At 37.4% G+C, this 22,431-nt stretch overlaps 1 protein-coding gene across 9 annotated transcripts in view; it reads left to right on the top strand.

Moving 5' to 3' along the window:
* LOC128862111 (uncharacterized) overlaps positions 1-22,431 on the top strand; it is a 114,862-nt gene that overhangs the window by 70,264 nt on the left and 22,167 nt on the right. For all 9 annotated transcript variants that reach the window (XM_054100548.1, XM_054100546.1, XM_054100545.1 and 6 more), the window contains one exon: positions 21,135-21,540. In XM_054100548.1, the coding sequence (XP_053956523.1) occupies positions 21,135-21,540 (406 nt within the window). The remainder of the gene's footprint in view (positions 1-21,134; positions 21,541-22,431) is intronic.

The following is a 22,431-nucleotide window of genomic DNA, read 5'->3' as shown; positions in this document are numbered from 1 at the left end:
AATCGTCATGATGGAAAGAATAATGAGATGGCGCCTACCGTGGTCCCGTTACTTTGCGCTCAGCGAATTTGACAACTAGTTACGTGATTTTAGCTCCAGTATGGCCAGATTACCATTTTCGTAACTTGATTTAGCATATTTTTTTTTGTTATTTTTATTATTTTTTGTCTCGGAGTTTTAGTTCTTTATTCATGACATTTTTCTAGCTGTTCTAATTAAAATGTCATGTTTATAATTTTGTAAAATATACATTTTTTAATAATTATTTAAATAATTCACTCAGTTTTATTTAGCTTTACTTTTTTTTAACATCTGGTGGGATTGCCCGCGATTGCAGGTATTGTTGGTGTTCTTCTGCTTTTGGCAGTCAAATCTCTCTCTCGCTACTGCAGTGTTGCCTAGCTTTGGATATAAAAACGCACTAAAATGTTCATTCAAAGAAAATAACCCAAAAAATGTATATTGAATCCCTTAAGAACTTTGTATGCGTGACAAATTGTCTTTAAAATGTGCGTTTCTTTAAATAAATGTGTTATGCTTATGTACAATTTAATTTATGAGTTTTTTTGTTAAGCGAGACTCTTTTGTTAAGGGAACGACTTTTTTGCTATATTTGAAGTTATGTAACTAGATAAGGTACTCTTTTTGTAAAAATGTCAGTGTGGTTTTTTTAGTATTTTCTGGTATTTTGTTGTTTATTTTTACAATGAATATAACTCTTAATGTTCTATGTCTCACTATGGATTGATGACCGGAAGAAACGATTACACCTCTATGGTTTTAATTCGCATTCAATAAATTCAAAGGCTTTTTAAAATGTGTAAAAAGGTTTTCAATCTTAAGAAGAGTTGAGAGAGGGGCATTTAATATTTTTGCATAACCTTAAATGGAGCCAAAAATTAAATTTGCACTTTCAAATTATCAAATTTTATAAGAGTAAACAAATTTTCATTAGCACTAAAATCTTCTCAGAGTGACCTTATTTAACCTTTTTTTGTTTAATAATATAGTTTGTTTTTTAACTTAAAGTTTCGGTAGCTTTGAATTAAAAAAAAGAAACAAACACGAAACTTCAAAATTTTCGCATTTTCGGTATAAAAAAGCACTAAATTTATTGCGAAGAGCTAATGGTTGGCAATACTGCACAACTCAGCAAACGTGACGTCACGTACGCTCTGATGGGCGCAATCTTCTTTCTATCATTCTTGATAAATCGTGAAATGAAAATAAAAATGAGGTGCCACGTACTAACTCGCTTTAACGCTAAACAAGGATGATAGATAAGAAGAAGAGAGAAAGAGATATGTTGTGAGAGTAACTTCGGCTGCTACGCAATCGGGGAGTCGGCAGCAAAATTCTGCCCGCTCATTTCACGCGTATTATTACGCACCTCCAATCAGTCGTTGTTCAGACGGCGTCGAACCTATATCACCATATATCACCAACACAATCTCAATTTTTTAAAATAAACCATTGTCATAAACCACTGTTACATCAGCCAATCAGTTCATTCTTTCAAATACGCAGAGAGCCTACACCTCTGAAATCTTTTCACCGTGCCTCAGTCGTTGTTCAGAGGACTGCGAAGTAAAAGGAACAGTTGCTTTATAGGTTTTTTTATATATCAACCACACAAACTCAATTTTTGCCGACTTATGTCGTAACCAAACCGCTGTCATAACCCCGGTAACGTAAACAAATAAGATGACGCCTTGAAAATCGCTGAGAGTCGTTTAACGGTCTGATGTTAGCCATACTTTGTATTCTTTACATCGTGATTTAAAAACCAAGGTTTTTTTCTTAAATAAAACCGTTAATTTCAGTTTGTTTTCCAACATTATTCTATATTTCTTTTAAATTAAACTTCCGCATCATTTCTAGAACAGAAATCATTGCATCTTCCACATCCTTATAGCTGGTGTAAGAACATGAAAGCAAACTGCAAAATTTGTATATTTTGGCAGACACTATTAAATATTTTTTGGAGTGTACTGACACTTTCCTTAGCCCACCTCTTCTCATGGAAATATTAATAACTTGCAAGCACATAAAACGTGGCTTTCAGTGCTATATTCTAAAAAAAAGGTAGTTAAAAATAAATTAAAGCGTAACTGTATTATGAAGAAATTAAATTTAATCACAAACACCTGTCACGAATGTTTCTTCTATGTAAGTACGTACATAAACAACCACTAGGTGCAAGTGTATAAAACCTACACTACCACTAGTACACACTGACGACATTAAAAAAAATTAATGCGCCTAATTGCCATTGACACGTTGACCAAGGTGATGATGATAATGACGACAACGATGACAATCATGACAATGACGATACCGGCTTATGACGACTCTGTTGCATTGCTGACGCACATGGTGACAATAAGGCGCACGCCGGTTGTCTAGCAGGCCGATGTTGGCTACCAGTTGTCTGGGCATTTTGTCGCGTGTCAACGACACGCTTGGATTAACGCTTTCAGCGACGTAGTGCCCCCAGACGTGGAAGACCTTGTTTTGCTTCATTAGCGCAAAAGAATGGTTGGGAAGTAAGTGCATGGATATGTGTGCGCATGTGGTTGTCGCTGTTGTTGTTGATGTTATGTAGAAATGTCAGCAACTGAAAGGTGTTAGTTTCGGCACGCATGCGCGTATTTGCTTAATTGTTTATAACAAATCACAGACAGATGAGTGAAAGTAATCAAATTGCGTGCAACAACTGGCACATTGACTTTATATGCATTTTGCAGTTACTTAAGGCTGAATCCAGCCGTTGGAGAATGGTAGATGAATGCCTTCGTTTTCTGAGTGCTGCTGTTATTATTGTTATTCATTAGATATTTCAAAAATGATTTATATCTAAAGAAAAACAAAGAGTAGTAGTTGCCAGGGCTTACGACTTATTTTATATAATAGTTATAAATAAATATTTTAAGTTGAGAAGATGCACACAAATGTATTTGCATAGCGTAATTTGGAAAAGAGCCGATACTAGTGAAGATGTATCGTTTTTATGCGAGATTTTCAAAGTGTAGCTTACGGAGAAACTTTTTCTTATTACGAGTATATTAAATAATTATTTTTTATTATTAGTTTTCCATGCGTTACAGCGTAACTTGATTGCTTTCTATGTTTCTTCAAAAGCAAAACAATATTAAAATACTGATTTTACTGCTAGACATGCACAGTGAAATACATCAATACTTGTATATTAATAGCTTTTATGGTTTCGTTTGTTTAACTTTACTGCTGTTCATATTTTTTTAATGGCATTCAGTATGAGTATTTAAGGCGGTTGCTTATACGGACGGCTTAGAAAATCATTTTCGAAATTTTATATACAAATCAATCCATTTTTAATATAATGTATCGGGTATTTTTTAGCTGCATGAGAACATATCCCTAACTATATTGGTGCGCAACTAAGTTCCCGCTGTTTGTAAATGGATGCCACCAGTAGCTAGTCGATTCTAACATAACTTAAACGTTATAAACCAGGCTTAGACATATGGTAAACAATCTGCTTCGACACATTAGTGATTTTGTTTTGGTATCACATACTTTTGGTATTGTGAAAATGTTTGATTTTGTGCCGAATAATCGTCATTTGCGGGAAGTGTTGATTTTCCTCTTTCATTGGCGGCTGAAGCGCATCGAGAGCTACAAAAAGTTTAAAGAGATGCTGCTTTAAGTGAAACAACGTGCCGAGATTGGTTCCGTCGCTTCAAAGACGGTGATTTTAATGTTGACGACCGTCCGCGTGAAGAAAGGCCAAAAACCTTCGAAGACGCTGAACTGGAGGCATTGCTCAATGAGGATCCGTGTCAAACGCAAGAAGAGCTTGCGTCAGTATTAGGTGTTACCCGCCAATGCATTTCCAAGCGATTGCATGCTTTGGGAATGATTCAGAAACAGGGGGTTTGGGTTCCGTTAAAACCAAGGGATGTTGAACGTCGTTTTTTCGCCTGTGAACAACTGCTCCAGCGGCAAAAAAAGGAGGATATTCTTCATCGCATCGTGACGGGTGATGAAAAGTGGATTCATTACATTAAAACCTAACTAGAAACACTGAAATGGGAAATCCTACCCCACCCGCCATATTCTCCAGATATTGCACCATCCGATTATCACCTGTTCCGATCGATGACACATGGTCTAGCTGACCAGCAGTTCCATTCATATGAAGACATCAAAAAATGGCTTGGTCCGTGGATAGCCTCAAAAGATGTACAGTTTTACCGCGACGGTGTACAAGATTTATCGAAAAATTGGGAAAAAGTAGTAGCCAGCGATGGGCAATACTTTCAACGATTCACCTGCAATCATTTTTGCAGAATAAAGTTGTATTTTTGTCAAAAAAATAGCGATAACTTAGTTGCGCACCTAATAGTTTGAATAGTTTAACGCCAGAACCACTTTCCCCAATTTTGGAATTTTTATTCTGAAAAAAAAGTAATAATAGTACTAAAATAAATCTGCTTAGGAAGATCATAGAGCAAAGTGTTGAATAAGGTGCCGCAATATCAATTCGACGTTCTCAACTTCTTGGCCTTTGCACTTCGACGTAATAAAGCCAGCAAAAACTGAGATTGTGTTGGTGATATATGAAAAAAAAATCAAAGCAGACACTACTCATTTCACTTCATTGCCCCCTGAACAACGATTGAATGCAAGAATGATAGATTTACCACGTTTGGCCAATCACTACGGTGAAAAAAAAAGTGTGAAGGGAATTTTGGCTGCCACGTCACTTGGGAGATTCAGCCTAATTCTGCATAATCATTTCACATCTCTTCACACGCTCGTCCCATCAGTCGTTGTTTAGACGGCAACAAAGTGACATTGTTCTATTTTTTCGTATATAGTATCTCTAACACAATCTGAGTTTTTTGTTAACAAACTAATTCATAACTCCTGCTACGTCAGCCCATCCGATTCTATCGAATTCGCTGAGAGCTGATTAACGGTCTCTTGTTGGCCACACCTTTTTAATATATTTCAGTGACTTAACAGAATCACGTAATTCTAGATCTGTATGCCAGTAAATTTGTTTGTTTATCTGCGCAAGCTTGCCTTCTACTATTATTCTGGTGCGGGTTGCAACTGTGTTGTTGGGCAACTGCACCGTAAGTATTTGGAAGGCAATTGACTGGAATATACTGTAGAGAAAGTCAAGAACTTGTGTTTAGTAGGAAAGCTGGTTTGACAGATAACCAAACCGTTATTTGAACAAACACAGCGCAGTGTAGGGCAGTTCTGTACACATTTTTTTTCTTTCATTAGCTTCTCTCTTTTGGTTTGTTTTTTAGTTACCAAAATTATAGTCAATGGTAGTAATTGCCCATTAATATGTATATATGTATGTAAATTCATAGATGTGTTGCGTGCCTGAGTGATTTTAAGGTTCATTTTGAGTAACTCTCACTTTCTGTGTTTTCGGTTTTCAGCCAGAAACTCTGATGTTCATTAAGCTTGGCCTTATATTTCTGAATTTATTTACCAATGTTACAATTCATTTGCAACAGTTTTTCTAATCTATATACATACATATGTATGTGTACAAGAAAAAGTTAATGATTTAACAACAGTCGCTGCTAGTTACCATAACACTTATTTATGCGTGTATTTAGTGCTCTACTTGGAAAACTTTACCGGTAGCCACCGTAGCCGTGTGTGTTTGTGTGTGGCTATCATTAAGTGGGTCTGAAACTCACTGCGGCGTGATACATAAAATTATAGAAAAAATACTTTTTTCCCAATAGCGGTCGTTTTTCGAAAGGCAATAGCAGACTTCTTAGTGCATTTTTGACATGAAAAACCTTCTTATAAAAATCATGTCGAATTTGGAATTGGGAAGCCAAAGACGCACAACATAAATTGAAGAAGCAGCTCGGCCAAACACCTAACGAAAGATATGAGCTATATACTTACACATACATATGTATGTAAATATGTATAAAAATTTTAGATGCGAATTAATTGTACAAAGATGAGAAAAAGTAAATATGCGTGTATGAATGGCTGTACATATGTACATATACGTATGCATGTAGTTAGTTGTTTACCCCCAGCAGCGAAAGGAATGCAATATGCATCGTTACCTCATAATAAGGAGAGGGGCTTGCTGCTGCATTACTTTTTATTATAGAAAACATTAAACGAATGGTGCAATCTTTCAAAATATTCACTTGCACTGCATTACCTTGATACAGAATGTAAAACGGAATCCTCTCGCATTACCTGGAATCAAACCTGGATCAGTTGTACTTTCCCTTCACTAATGAGCATTAATGAGCATCAAAAGAAGAATGAATAACAAAAATTTCGTTTAAGAGTTAGTTTATAGTAATCATAAAAATATAAGTGCAATTAGAAAAATATAACAAAAAGAATTAAAATTATAATGAAATGCTTTGTCATCAAAAATCAACTTTTTTTGTTATCCAGGAAAAATCTCACATGCATATAAAACAATAGATGTACGAGGGGTGCCTTTTATATGTCGGGATTAGAGAACAAAAACAAATTTTAATCATCGAAAATCACTTTATTGTTTTCCAAAATATTCTCCATGAAGATATATACACTTTTACATGCGTTTGAACCAATTGTCGAAGCACTTATGCCACTCTGAATGAGGTACCTCCAAAACATGCATTCTAAATGCCGCAACCGCTTCTTCAGGTGTCGAAAAAAGTTGGCCTCTCAGTTTGTTTTTTACGTACGGGAATAAAAAGAAGTCATTCGGTGCCAAGTCAGGACTATACTGCGGATGACCCATTAATTCGATGTTTTGGATGCTCAAAAATGCAGTTGTTTGAGCCGATGTGTGAGAGCTCGCATTGTCCTGGTGAAGAGTGATCCGTCTTTGGCGATTGGTTTTCCTAATTTCTTGGAAGACGACTGGCAAACAAATGGTTGTATACCACTCAGAATTTACTGTTCTGCGTTGTTCTAGTGGTACGGTTGCGACATGTCCAGTTTTTCCGAAAAAAACAGGCGACCATTTGCTTGGAAGTGCTTCGTGCGCGAACAACTTTTGTTGGATTTGGCTCATCTTGAAACACCCATACAGTCGACTGCTGTTTACTTTCGGGCTCATGCGCGTAAATCTATGATTCATCACCTGTCACGATGTCATAGACGTGTTTCGAAGCCCCGCGATCGAATTTTTTGAGCATTTCCTTCGACCAATCGACACGAGCCTTTTTTCGAGCGATTGACAAATTGTATGGGATCCAACGTGAACAAATTTTTTTGACAGTCAAATGTTTATGCAATATTGAATGTGTGCTGGTCTCACTAATGCCTAAGATTGTCTCAATCTCACGATAGGTCACATGACGATCTTGCAATATCAGTTCGCGCACAGCATCAATGGTTTTCGGAACAACAATTGATTTTGGACGACCTTCACGAAATTCGTCTTGGAGTGAACTACGACCACGATTGAATTCACCATACCATCGATAAACACTGGTCCTTGATGGGGCTTCATCGCCCAAAAAATGAATTAAGTTCATCCATGCAATGTTGCTGAGTTAATCCACGTCGAAAGTTGTAAAAAATAATCGCACGAAAATGTTGACGATTTAATTCCATTTTTGGACCGAGATGAATCTTTTAAGTTACTGTAAACAACACAAATAGCGCTAGTATTTCAAAACGTTCTGAGTACGTAAAAGCCAGAAAATGTCAAACTTTGCGATACAGCTGTCAGTTGCCAGATTGCAACACCAGGGTTGCCAAATCCTGCCAAATAAAAGGCACCCCTCGTATATATTGTAATGCTGCGCGGCTACTAAGTTTCTCCTTTTTTCATCACTTAATGTTCTTGATGGATTTTGAATGACTAATTAAAAAAAAATGTTTTAAAACTTATACTCCCTTTTTTCTTTTTTTTTGGTGGGGAAAGCCGCGTAGCTAGCCTCTACAAAAACTGAGAATAACTCAATAATTAATATTAGCGTGGCCAGTCAAGCAGCAATAAAAGTAATTACCTCATAGAAAGGCTAAAACCGCTAAATACAATATACAACGAAATGGACGACCATATGAAAAAGCACGCAGATGCTAGGTGGACTAATCTGACCACATGCAAAGCTGTAAAAGTTTTGTGTAGAACTAACGACAAAAAACTGACTCAATTCGTACTCTCGCGAAAAGCCTGCAGAGCTTTCATAGGTCATCATCTACTGGCTGCACAAGTTAGGGGTTGCTAGCAACGCCCAACACAGGAAGTGCAGCGAGGAAATAGAGGAAACTTTAGCGCATCTTCTGTTTTTTTGTCCGGCATTACCAAAAACGCGCTCGAAATGGGTGGGAGCCCGACAGTTTTAGAGTCTGGAGGATATCTGCGCTGCTTAGGTTCGCTGAAAGCGTTGATATCCAGCGTGATGTCTACTTCAAATCTTAATAAAGGTCAGCCTCCATTTGGTTTCACCAGGGACCTAACCTAACCTATACTCACTTTAACGTTATTAATATGGATATACAAGGAAGGAGGGTAAATCCAGCTATTAAAAAATATTTGTTTGTATACCTTTCGCCAATAAAATAAGTGTATTATATTGTAGTACTTGCTGCATATAATAAATTTTATTTTAGGAGGAAAGTTCAACAATTTTTTTATGTTTTTATAGAATAGCCTCAAAAAGGGTAAATTCTCCTCTCTTACTCAGGAAGTGGAGCAAAGTCAAAGAAGATCATACTGGAAAAATCTACTTGGTTTACCGTAATAAAAATCAATGATAGGTAGTTTTAATCCAACCCGATTTAAAGTTTGTATGAAATGAAACCATAACAATTTCAAAATCACGAGAGGAACTCTATAAAGGCATTGTATATTGAATCATCATCTTACTTACACCTGCGAAAATACTCCAATGGAATCTGCAGGTTATGTAGAGAGAAAGATGAAACCGTCAAACATATGCTGGTATAGTGATAAGCCCTGATGCATAAGCGGGACAAACATACCGTCTGTGTCAGAAGAAGAAAAGGACCGAGTTTTCGTTGTAACTTTATGATATATTTCGTTCTGCTTTTTTCTACGTAATAGTCCCACTCAAGGGCTACGACGCCAGTGCTAACTCAGGTTAGTGTCGTGCGCAACCAAACAAAAATGAGTGAGAAGTACACGAAGCGTTTCGAAGCGGTGCTTTTATGCACGCATTCGAAAGCGTCGAAATTATCTTACGCCGCGGCTGCAAAAGAGATTAAAAAATCAAAAAAGTTTGTTGCGATGTGGATTCAGCGGTATAAAGTATACAAAAATGTTGATGATTTTTCCGAGCGTCCAACTTTTTAAGCGGGCTCCTTCTTTGTGACTACGCCAAGCTCAATCATTTCTTGCTAAAAAGGGAGTAAATGTTAGTATTAACACCATCGAAGGAGGCGAACACATCCTACTGTCCCACATCATCAAAACCATTGCTCTCGGAAAAACACATTGAGAAACAACAAAAGAAAATGGCGTCACAGTATTGGACTGGTCTTCCTAGTCCCCAGACGCCAACCCCATTGAAAATGTGTGGGGAACTATGAAAACGCATCTTACGGGAAGGTCAGTCCATGATTTAAAGCAACTCGCGCGTCAAGTTCGAAAATCTAGTCTTGTTTGTCGACAAGCTACGCAGAAAAGCTGGTTCAAATCATGAAGAATATGCTGGGCTATACTCGACAACGATGAGTATTTCCGACTTGTATAAACTTTCATGTAAAAAAAATTTTAAATATATATCTTTTATACTTCCTGAATAATCACGGTTCCTTTTTTCTGGCACAGCTGTCAATTTATTTAGTTTCAAGCGTTTCTGTTTTTGTTGTGAAATGCAAGCCAGCTGATAGTTTGACACTTTTATTGAACTTGCCAGAAGAAACACTTCGAATTTAATGCTGTAAATTCTAACTACAATAGGAAGAGTAGCTCACTTAATCTCTCAAAAGTGCTCCCAGGTGCAAGGTTTTTGATCAAAAGAACAACTTCTTGTAAGTTCTGACTAAATAATTTAAACTGTACTTGTACAGGGGCAGACTAACTATATTTGCCGGTTCTATTCGTTTTTGTCGAATAGAGAAGCTACTGCTACAGCTATTGTTAGGTTAAGCTAGCTAAGTTGCTTGTCCGCGTCAAGACACCCGGTGGCGCTAAGACCCATTGTCATACATGCATTTGATTTTCAGTCCTTAACTAATTTGCTTAAACCACTTAGATCTTTTTATGAAGGTAACTAATCCTTACAGTGAGACGTTTTGCAAAGTTCCTAGGTCTTCAAAGCAAAATATAATATATGGTTAGAAATGAAAAAGAGGTGTTGTACCGACTCAATTTCTTCTTCACCTCCACAGCTCCTGCAGAAGTTCTTGGGAGGTACACCCATTATACTGGATAGGGGCGTAGTGGCCCGTCAGGACACCTGGATGAGGCTGGTAGTTGACCCAGGAGACCCAAGCATATATTTCGTTCTTATATGATTCAGTTTTGACCAGAGCGTTTTGGAAACCCAGCAGTTAGTAGTCAGAAGCTCAGAGACTTTCCTTGCACACTCATCCGCCCTTTCATTTCCGTCCACTCCATAGTAGCCGTGGATCCAACAAACTGTGGTGTTGTGTTGTTGGATAAGCAAGAGCGACACAGTGCATTCTTTAACACATCTTGAATTGATGCGCACTAAGGTCAGTGCTGTGATCGTTGCTTGGCTATCCACAAAAATGGTAATATTTGCTAACAAGTCCATCAGTCTTATCGTTTTTGCTGCTTTGTCTATAGCGTAGATCTCAGTTTGGAAGACGTTACACTAGTCTGCGCGTTCAAAAGCGCAAGAGCAAGCAAACAATATCTCTTCTTAATATTTTTTGCTATTATTTTTTTTACTGGGCAAAGGACGGCCCTTTGACTGGATGTTTTGACAAGCAATGGAATTTCGTAATAATTTGTAAAATTAAAAATAATGGAGTACTGCCAAATCAACTGGTATGCAACGTTGGATTCAAGGAAAATTTTTATCAAAATTGTGAATCCGATTCATGGCAATATTTTCATGGATTTTATAAATGCAATTTTTTGACGGAACTATGGTTACAAAAATTAATTAATATTTAACGTGATTTTTAAAAACGTTCAAGTTGCAAAAAAGGTTAAAAATCAGTTAGTTTTTCTACGAAAAGGCTTACTTTTCAGATTTTATCAAATTTCGGCTATCACTTGGACTAAGTGTATCAGAGATATGGCAAGTTTCATGCAGCTAGAACTACCAAATTTTTAAATAAAATTAGATAAATATTTTTTTTTAATTGTTCCAAAAATTATACACTTCGCTACAAAATGGCAGCGTAACAACAATTTTGACTATTTCTCTTTTTGTTTCTGAAATTTCATTATTTTTGTATGCAACTCTAGATTCTTGTCTAACCAAAACCAGGTACATAAAACTTGTATGCAAAGGTAGAAAAGTTCCACAAAATCTAATCCCAGGGTTTTTAATTAGAATATCGAAAATTATTTTTGTTATGCAGCTTTATGATGATTATATTTTAGTTTAATAAAGTGTAAAGTGTTGCTGAAAAATACCATTTATTTTTTCTTCCTTATAATTCTGCATATAAAAAACAAAATGTCGTGGATTCGTTGTATGGAGAAAATTATGGAAACAAAAATATTATAAAAAGTGAACGGGATTTTCGAGTAAAGTAATTTCCATTGCTATCAAAAACTCCCGAATCTATCGAATGATTAAAAATCTCTGTGTGCATATTTATAAACGAAAAATTGCATTGAGAAATTTTTGTGCCACTTGCCTCAGCATGATTAATGTTCATAAAAATAATCTTTTATTTCGAAAATTTATTTGCTATGCTCTACAATTTTTCCACTTGAAATACCCACCTAAGTGTCTGATAACCAACTTACTGATCAACTATTTTATAACAAAGAAGTACACGCAATAAATATGTAAGTAAACAAGCGAAGCGTAACAAATAAAAATGAACATTTGCATATCTGTGTAGCTCTCATCAACAACAATTAACTTTGTTAATGCAAATGAAGGGAAATGTATCATCCTCTAGTAACAGTTAACTGTTTATTTATGTGTGTAAATACATATCTGTACTTTTATATATCTGTGTACCAATGCAGTGGAATTTTTATGCCTTTGCAGGAAGAAAGAAAGCTTAACGGAATAGGTCTAGTTAATGGCCCACTGATGCCAAGCCCATACTATACATAGTTCAGTCACTGCATGAGCCCAGTAGTGAAACTGCGATTGCATGATAACGCCATCAACTCTAGCATGGGCTCGAGAATAATGGAATCGCATAATAATATGCATAAACTGCCTCTCAAATAAAATAATTTCAGTGTTTCAAATCAGGGTTTGAGTTAACTACTTCGTAGCAGCAGTATTTCTGAAAACATTGCTCTGCTCTCACAACTACACCGAACTTGAATGGATGAGTATTGAACAAGAATAACAGAAACAAGATTGCGCCCATCAGAGAGTGCGTGACGTCACTTTTGTCAATTTGCTCTTCGCAATACATTTAGTGCTTTTTTATACCCAAAATAGGAAAATGTTTAAGTTGGTGTTTGTTTCTTCTTTTTAATTTAAAGTTACCGAAACTATAAGTTAAAACAAAAAAAAAACTTTATTATTAAACAAAAGAATGCTAAAAAAGGTCTCTATGAGAAGATTTTTGTGTTAATGACAATTCGTTGGTTCTTATAAAATGTATTATTGTGAAAGTGAAAATTTAATTTTTTGCTCCTTTTAAGGTTATGCAAGAATATAAAGTGTTCCTCCCTCAACTCTTTTTAACATTGAAAACCTGGTTACACATTTCACTATAGAGATGTAATCGTGTATATTTTACAAAATTATAAACATTACTTTTAATTACAACAGGCTAGAAAAATGCCATGAATAAAGATCTCGGACTCCGACACTACGAGTATATAACAAAACAACGGACCCATTTCGTGGTCTAAGTGGCATCGTTGTCTCTATGTGCGATGCGGCTACCAAACCTAACCTAACAAAACAAAATAATTCTACAACAAGTTCCGAAAATGGTAATCTGGCCATACTGGTGCTAAAACGACCTAACGCATTGTCAAATTCGCTGCGAACAAAGTAACGGTACCACGATAGGCGCCATCTCATTATTCTTTCCATCATGAGTAGTGGAGTATGTAGCGCAAAACTCCGCTCCAAGCTACGTTTCATTACTGCTAGTAGCTCAGAGTACCAGTCAAAAAAAAATATTCAGTGCTCTCTGTAGTTGGAGTAGTAGCAGAAACCTTGGGATCGGCTCTAGTGTTACTTGCAAAATAATTCATGTGTACTCCAGCTAGCGCAACTACTCTCACCTATGCTGCGTTACTGCAACTCCTATAGTTGCTACTTGAGCAATGTTCCTTTTTGTTTTGTTAAATGCATTTTGTATGCGGTTTTGCGGTGTTACACTGAAAATATAACCGCCAAATTAGGTATGTCCGTATACTGCAGGTTGTAAAATTATACGTTTTATATAGGGTGGGCCATGTAAAATTTGCTTTTTGAATCGGCTATAAAAAAAAACTAATCGATATTTTTTCAAACTTTTTTTTTATTTTGAAGACTGAATATTGTCATTTATGAATGAAAAATAATATCGTTCAAATGACTGCCACGACTGGCTTTACAGTAGGCCATTCTATCAACCCAATTTTTAAGCACATTTTCGATTGTTTGGGCTCCAATTTCATGAATGGCAACTTCGATTTCGTGTTTTAAAGCATCAATCGTCTCTGGATGGTTCGCATAGCATTTGTCCTTAACGGCTCCCCCCAAAAAATAGTCCAACGGTCTTAAATCACAGCTCCGAGGCGGCCAATTGATATCGGAATTTCGGCTGATTATTCGGTTTACAAAATCGGTAGCCAAAGGTTCAAGTGTAACTTTGGCAGTGTGGCAAGTCGCACCGTCCTGTTGAAACCAAATGTCGTCCATGGCATCCTCTTCAAACGCTCGTTGCCAGGACTAGATTTTCGAACTTGGCGCGCGAGTTGATTTAAATCATGGACTATCTTTTCGACAAGATGCGTTTTCATAATTCCCCACACATTTACAATGGGGTTGGCGTCTGGGGTCTGGGAAGACCAGTCCATTACTGTGATGCCATTTTCTTGTTTTGTTGTTTCTCAATGTGTTTTTCTGAGAGCAGTGGTTTTGATGATGTGGGACGGTAGGGACGGGATATGTTCGCCCCTGACTGAAAGACGTTCGATGGCGATGATACTCACATCTATTCCCTTTTTAGCAAGAATTGTGCGTGCTTGGCGTAGTCACAAATAAGGGCTGTTGGAAAGGTGCTGTTTTGTGTTACTGCAAAATTAAAAGTTGCTCTCTCATTACTTTCTTTTAGGATAATAATATTATTGTTTAGCAATTCCACAGGTTCTAGTCTGAGGTGTAAGTAAACATATTGAGTATAGCCAGAGAACTTTTAAAAATTGTATTTGTAGGTTGGTTTGCCAAAGAGGCGAGTCCGTGTTGAAATCAAACATGTAAAGAGCACATCTATATACACATACGGGTTGTTCACATATAAGTTGTCTGCGACTAGGCCTATAAATAAAATTTATTCTTGTAGGAAGATAAGTAAAGAGTGAAATACACAACGCAATGGCTTGTCCATTCTACTTTTTTCACTATACAAGCATAATTTGCGTTTATTTCTATTAAGGGATGTTTGCAAATAGCGGCTGTGCCTCGGCAGTCAGTGTTTTTTTTTTTATATTTTGCTATTATTAACCTTCAGGGTGATGTAAACAATTTGTATTAGCGATGCTTTAAGTGGCGGTTTTTTTTGAGTTTCACCAAACACTCTCATATGACGACTTAATCAAAGCTTTTTAACATTTTGCCTTCAAATCGTATCCTAATATTAATAATAATTAGTGGGATTATGAAGTAAATAAAAAAAATTCACTTGTACCACTAGGGTGCAGCCGTCCTAACATAATCTACATAGTTTGACATACGTTGCCACTCAGTTAAAAGTAAACCAATAATTGAAATTTTCTTTGATTATAAAATAATTAAATGACACAATTATCATACCTTAAGGGTAATGGAATCTATTTCAATACAAATTCTCTGTAGCCGCTGTTATGCGTACATATGTATGTGCATTATTTATGAGTAAATACATATTTAATGAAAAGCTCGCCACCAACGACTGATTAGTAACACGAAGGCTATTAAAACAGTAGGCACCCTTCATTACTAATTCGTTTAGCACAAGCACAGTTTATTTTTATATTTGAAAGGATTCAAAATCACACACATATATATAAATAAATAATATAAACTCATTTTTCATAATCTATCAACTCTTTGCGATCGAAATGGTAGAAAGAAATTCATAGATTTCCACTTCAATGAGACCCTGTAGGGAAATTAAAGCAGGACGGAACAGGTTCAAATATTCGAATAAATATTTCCTTGTGTTTTTTTAATTGTTTGCTTTTCTTCGGCAGTTGAATTCATAACTATTTATGATAATTAAAATATAATTTGATCAAGGCTAAAAATATTAATCTTAGATTTGCTTAGTGTAATTCAGAAGTTGATACAGGACACAGGATACACTTACAGCGAACGTCGTCTACTGCGTCGTGTAGTGTGACCGCTGAAACGATCCCTCCTCTCCTTCTGGAGAGACACCCTTCACGGGACTACTTTCTGTATTACTTCCGGAGGGCCCAAAATGGCATCCAAAAAGGGTCAATTCTGTTCACCCACGTCGGATTCCACCGTATTTGTAGACAGCTTTTATGCTACAAGCTCTTGTTTTTGTGTCTCTATCCGCGCGGCTTCGTTTTGTTGCACTGTGTCGAAATATGCAATATTTTGCATCATTTTAGTTTTGAGACTCATTGGACAGTAAAATATACTTAAAAAATCAAAGGAACTAAAGTAAACTGGTTGTTGATATGCATAGGACAATCTTTCGAGTTCGTTCTGGATAAATGACTGAAGTCTATAACAAAATAAGTAAGGAAGGCTGAATTTGTGCCGCAACGAATTTTATATTCCCGCGCACTTTTAAATAAAATTTAAATTGGGTCGGCTTTTAATTACTTGAATAAAAAATCTCATAGACTATGGGAGGTACAGCTTGTAATATCAGACGGCTGGACGGAAACATAGTCTGAACATGTACAAAGTGGGCGTGACTTTATCCGATCTTAATAATATTTATGCGGAATCTGAATGAGATGTGGAGCAATACGTGCACTAAATTTGAACGAGATACAGATATATACCCAAAAATGAGGCTGGTACCATCTATTTTCAAAAATTTACTTGGTCGCATTTTATTTATTTTTTTGTAGATATATATGTATATTAACTTTTGCTTGACCTATCTAGACACATGGCTAAATTTACTCGTCTCATCGTTCTGAGCATTTTCACCAATGTGTGCCTGAATATGTCTCGATTATTTTATGTCGTTACATACAGTCGTTATGTGAACAAAATTAGTTAGGCAGTAATTAAAATTGTTGGTGAAACACTCCCATCTTTGCTCGCATGTATAGGATGTAGGACCTACATTGAGTAAGCTAGAGTCAACTTAATATGGGAATGTTTTCAGTGCAAATTTTGGAACTTGATTTTTCCGTCAATCTCATGAATGTTCCACGAGGCAATTTAAAATCATCATCTCGAATAACGGGTTATGACTCTCCTGTAATAGAGCTCAACTTTTTGAATGTTTAATATCTTCAAAGCTTAGTTTTTAAGACAGATCAGTAATCAATCGGATTCAACGTTTATTTTCTTTTACCTCAAAGCTCGTTAGAAGGTTCATAGAAATGTGTTCTGGCATAGCGACTAGGTTATCTCAATGCTGTCATGTCAATAAAAATCCACGAATCGGTTCAGCTTTCTCATATTCCCACCAATATTCCATTATTGTGCTGAGAAGGGCACTTTGTGATGATTAAAGTAATAAACATTCAATACTATTAGCAAATAAAACACTAAAGAGTTGGCAGTACTCGAGTGTTTCCAGCAACTGCTAGAAAGGAGACTCGAAGTGTTATCAGCGGTTAATCATTTCATACTAATATTGAACATTCTTCTCTGCTCTTTTAGTGTGATCAATGTGCGATTTACATATATACCTATGAAATGAGACATTTTTTTTAATTTCAAACGTTTATTAACAAAAAATGGTTACAAATTTAATCTTCAAAATAATAGCCATCGCTAGCGACACATTTTTCCCATCTCTCAGGCAATTTGTGGATGCCGCGCCAAAAAATTGGCTGTCTTTGGCCGCAAACCAATCATCGAGCAATTTTTTGGCTTCTTCCTGAGAATTGAAGCGCTGCTCGGAAAATGCGAAGGTTCCACCGGCATTTCATCGATGCAAACATATGATAATCGGAAGGCGAAGTCTGGTAAATAAGCCGCATGCACCAGCGGTTCCCAATCGTATGTCTCCACCAATTCCCGGGTCGCTCTCCTTCGATGTGGCATTGTCATTAAAAAAAATTACTTTGTGACGCCGATCGGCATATTCTGGGCATTTTCGGTGTATAGCACTGTTCAAATCGGCCAATTGTCGTTGGTAGCGTGCACCGTCAACTGTTTCACCTGGTTTTAATAGCTCGTACCAAATCATGCCACGCTGATCCCAGAAAACACACAGCATTGCCTTGCGGCCAAAGCGATTTGGTTTGGCAGTTGTTCTTGGCTTGTGGCCGGGCAGACCATACGATCGTTTACGCTTGGGATTGGAAAAATACACCCATTTTTCATCACCCGTAACGATTCGATGCAAAAAAGACTTCTTTTTGAACCGGAAGAGGAGCATTTCACAAGTGGTTTTTCGGTTCTCTTGCTGCCTTTCAGTCAGTTCATGCGGCCCCCATCTTCAGACCTTTAAAATCATGTCCATGCCTTTCAAACGTTTGGAGATGGTTTTTTGGGTCACTCCCAACTGCTTTGCCATTATTTCTTGCGTTTTAACATCATATTCATCCAACAATGCTGGCAATTCGGCGTCCTCAAACTTTTTCGATGGCCGGCCACGGTCCTCGTCCTCCACGCTAAAATCACCACTTCGGAATTTTTCAAAGGACCTGAAGCACTGTGCTCTACCTAGAGCATGTATACCATAAGCAGCCACTATAAGCATTTGATGAGCTTGAGAAGCGTTTTTCTTCAATTGATAACAGAAAACCAACGATGTCGGCAAATCGTAGTTTGAAGGCACGAAATTCGACATATTTAAGAGCGACAAAAATGTATTGTTGGAAACGTATCAAACAATGAACTGAATATTGTTGGCAGATGACAGGCGAAAAAAACAAGACATTTGGGAAGGTTTAAAAATACTCTTATGGACTACTACCTGAAAGTCTCATTTCATAGGAAGGGTTCCTTTTTTTAATAAAATGAGCTAAGAAACAAAGCATATCAGCAATTGAGTCGTAATACGACCCCGCATGCCATGCTCCTTTGGGGCATTACGATGCGGTCCCCGTAGTTGAATGAGCTGTGGCTGGACAACCATTCAATAGTGGTTTTTTGGATTTAAAAGTGGTCGCCCTTCGGCAGTCGATGACAAGTCTCCAAGTATATTTTTACCTTGGGAAAGCCTCTATAAAAACCATCTGTTGCCCGGAGGGGGCACAAAATTGTAAGTCCGCCCTCCATTTGTAAAACAAAATCAAGACGCACACCACAAAAGTAGCCCAATAAAAGGGGGGGGATCCAATTATATTATATATAATATATAGACTGATATCTTGTACCTCAGCCTGAGTACTTCAGACTCCTTAACGAAGCCTAAAAGGTACTGGACTGAAACAGTTGCACTCCTTCCATTCAAACAATTAAAGGAAAAACAACACTTTCTTTGTAAGAAATTATTCAAAATTCAATTATTCAATCTAATACTATATCTGATATTACCTATCATACCCGACCGACTGTCGCAGTTCCTCCTGTCACTAAGCAGAGGGGACTGTACAAGGCTGGTTGGACTGATGACGGGCCACTTTCTATGAGCAAAGCACTTGGAAAAGGTGGCCATCTCAGACAGTGCACTCTGCCCAGCATGTAGCGAGGAGGATGAGACGGCGGACCACTTTCTGTGCGTCTGCCCCGCCTTCGCTCGAATCAAGTTTGAGGTCTTTGGCCCTAATGTGTTAAGAAGCTCCTTAGCACCACAACATCTACTCAAATTTCTTCGGAGGCCGAGTAGATTTAAAGAAAATTAAAAAGGGAATCCGAGTGCAGTACAATGGATTTAATTGTGCCTAAGTGCTGTACTTAGTGCTAGTCTGTCCCAACAAAAAAAGTAGCTATCTTTTGAGAGATAAGTCTCCAAATGGCAGATGATTACTATGAGGAACTCTTTACTGTAAAAATGCCTGAACGTTGCCTTTATCTAGCAAGGAGCGACCGCATTTAAATACGTGAAACAACCAAAACCCTTGTTGTTGTTATAACAGCACGAAACATTCTCAGTACATTTTTAGGAAATACTGCTGAAGTGACAGTTCTTGGCTGCATACATGTAAATCGAGTTTTTTTCGGTAGCGTATACCAAACTGTAGGGGGAACATGAAATCCCCTAGGCTACGGGCATCGTTTTTTCCATTTTTTTCACTGCTTAAAAATAGCTTCTGATAAAAATAATTTCTCACGAAACTACGCAGTTCTCAATCTGCGCAAAATCAATCATACAATTTAAAATAAAAAGTTTTTAAATAACTTTTAATAGAAATGATAATTTTGCGTGAAGGATATCTTTATTTTGATCTTAACGCGGTCCATTGCTTGTCGGTTTGTATACTGCAGAACTGTCTAGTTCACGAGTGTCATTTTAAGAAATTATAAATTTTCCAATGGATGATTAATTTTCCGTCACCTTCTGGCGGAACGAAAATACAGCAATAGCTGATAAGACTAGCTGCGATAAGACTGGTTATTAACTAACTAGTCCACTTTACAATGGCTGTGAAGAAGAAATTAGTTGCTTCAATACAAATTTTTCCAGTAGGGGAGGTGCAACAATGCGCATGTGCGGATTGTGTCATGCTATGCAAACAACAAAAATAAAGCTGGGAGTATGAAAAACGTCAGTCTGTCGTTTTCTACTTTGCAATGGCGACACATTTTTCACGTCACCAGTGAAATACCAAAATCTGTACTACTATTCAGTTACTAAAAAATAATCTAAGGAAAAAATATATTACTTAGTATAAGTAAAAAAAAAAATTGTATACGTAAAAAGTTCAAATCAGTGCCTTTGGTGAATACAAATGCTTTTGCAACGTTGGAGATTGTGTCGCTGTTGTTGTTGCTGCAAATTGCAACGAAAATGGCTTCAAACCACCAGAAAAAGCGAAAAGAGCAGCAACAGCAACAACAAAAAGAACAAAAGCCATTACAACAATCACCAATTGGTGCACGACGCGTTCGCACCGATTTGAAAACATCAGAGAATATCTTTTTGACAGCGGCAATACCGCGTACATCCCGCACACCTCACACACCCCGCACCTCGTCGCCAATTACCATTAAATATGTCACATGTGACAATCCACAGCAACTGCACTCTCCATCACATAATACACACCACCGTACAGCTGCACGAATGCCACAAACATTTCATGGTGTACATAAATCATACTTGCCACATGCCATACACATGCAACAAAGTTCAAGGCGAACTTCTTCAACTGTTGCTGCATCGATATCAAGATCACCAGCTACAACGATGACGACAACGGCAACCAAGTCGACGTCTACTTTAGGTGCTGTATGCAACTGTTGGTGTCACTGTGCCGCTACAACGGTGCTGTCGGCTAGTGCGCCACACGCGAATGCCACATATCTGAGGTGCAAACACAATGCGAGGGTATAGGATTAGAGTTTATTTAAAGAAAACATTCAAGTTTGAACATTTCCCTTTTTTGTTTTTGTTAAAAAAATCAGACACATTCGAAAGCGTTTTATTTGCAACATTCGTAACTAAGTAGTAATAATAATAAAAATAATTATTTTTCTTACTTCAGACTTACACACGACAATTTGAAATTATCCTCGTTTTCTTTTTGCTCATTTCAGCGCCCATTTGCCCGCTCGCGCTACACGCTTACTAAATCGTTCGCGTTTGCAACAACAACAGTATCCCGCTTCAAGCACCAGCGGCCTTCTAGCGAATGCTGGTGCTGGAGCATCTGGCGGCGGTGCGGATTCGGACAGCTCTAAATCAACACACAGTTTACGACGTAGCGGCAACGCTTCGCGTGCTTCAAACGCTTCCACGTCATCGACGAATGCTTCGCAACCGCTCAGCAGTCATTACCATCATCAGAAACCATTTCAGCATCACTACTCACAACTATATCGCGATTCGCACAGTTCCTCGGACGATCTAATGTTGTATGACAAATCATTTCGCAATGCGATGATTCAGGATGTGCTACAGTTCAAGAAACAGCTGTTGCGGCTACGACGCATTTTACAGGAGGTAAGTGCGCCCGCGTGTGTGAGTGAGTGGGTGGAAATATGGAATATCATGAAATATCAAAATATGAAAAGTACATACAATCAGGGTCGTTCAAGCGTTTTGCTCACCAATAAAATTTGTGTAATCTTTGACCAGCGGCATTCATTTCCCATCGCCAACAAGGGGCAGCGCTAGAATGCATAGCATCGTCAAATGCTTTATATGACTTTTAATGGCTCAGGCTGCATTTTTTATACCCGCGCACACTTGTGCACAAGGGTGTTATGATATTGTTCATGTAACGGTGGTGTATAACAGCAAAAGGAATCGAGTTAGATATACATCGAGTCAGATATCAAAAGTACCGCCTAGATGTCAGTAGTGAAAAGTTCCTAGACGCTACCTTTTTTGTCATCTTTGACATTTGCCAAGTAGACAGATGAAAAATTTTACACAATAGAACGACGAGTTAAAATTATTGAAACTTATTATGAAAATGGTCGATCCTTAAGAACAACATATCGTGAAATTCGTGATGATTCGTGCACGCAACAGTTCAAAGTGTCGCTGCTTTATTATGGCATAACAACCGAATTCGAACAACCATCATGAACTTCGGGGCTGTATCGAAGTGTGTCCACGATTGAATTCGGAAAACAAAGAAATGACTCGAAACAGCACCAATACTGCCAATTTTTTCTTTTCAAAAAGCACCAAATGCAGAAAAAACGCTTCAGAAAAAAGCACTAAAATATATATTAAAAAAATTTAACAAACATATTTTCATATATTTGTCATATGCACCTAGCAATTGTGGCCAACTCTCAATGCGAAAGGAAAAAGAATCTCTGCTTTAGAATCTCTAAAGGGGCGCTGGGCTGACACGCCCAGGGAATGGGCGAGCAGACACAT

This window comes from Anastrepha ludens, chromosome 4, assembly GCF_028408465.1.
Source record: "Anastrepha ludens isolate Willacy chromosome 4, idAnaLude1.1, whole genome shotgun sequence".
NCBI lineage: Eukaryota > Metazoa > Arthropoda > Insecta > Diptera > Tephritidae > Anastrepha > Anastrepha ludens.
Note: the sequence above shows the minus strand (reverse complement) of the source record. Positions and strands in the feature narration are given on the sequence as shown.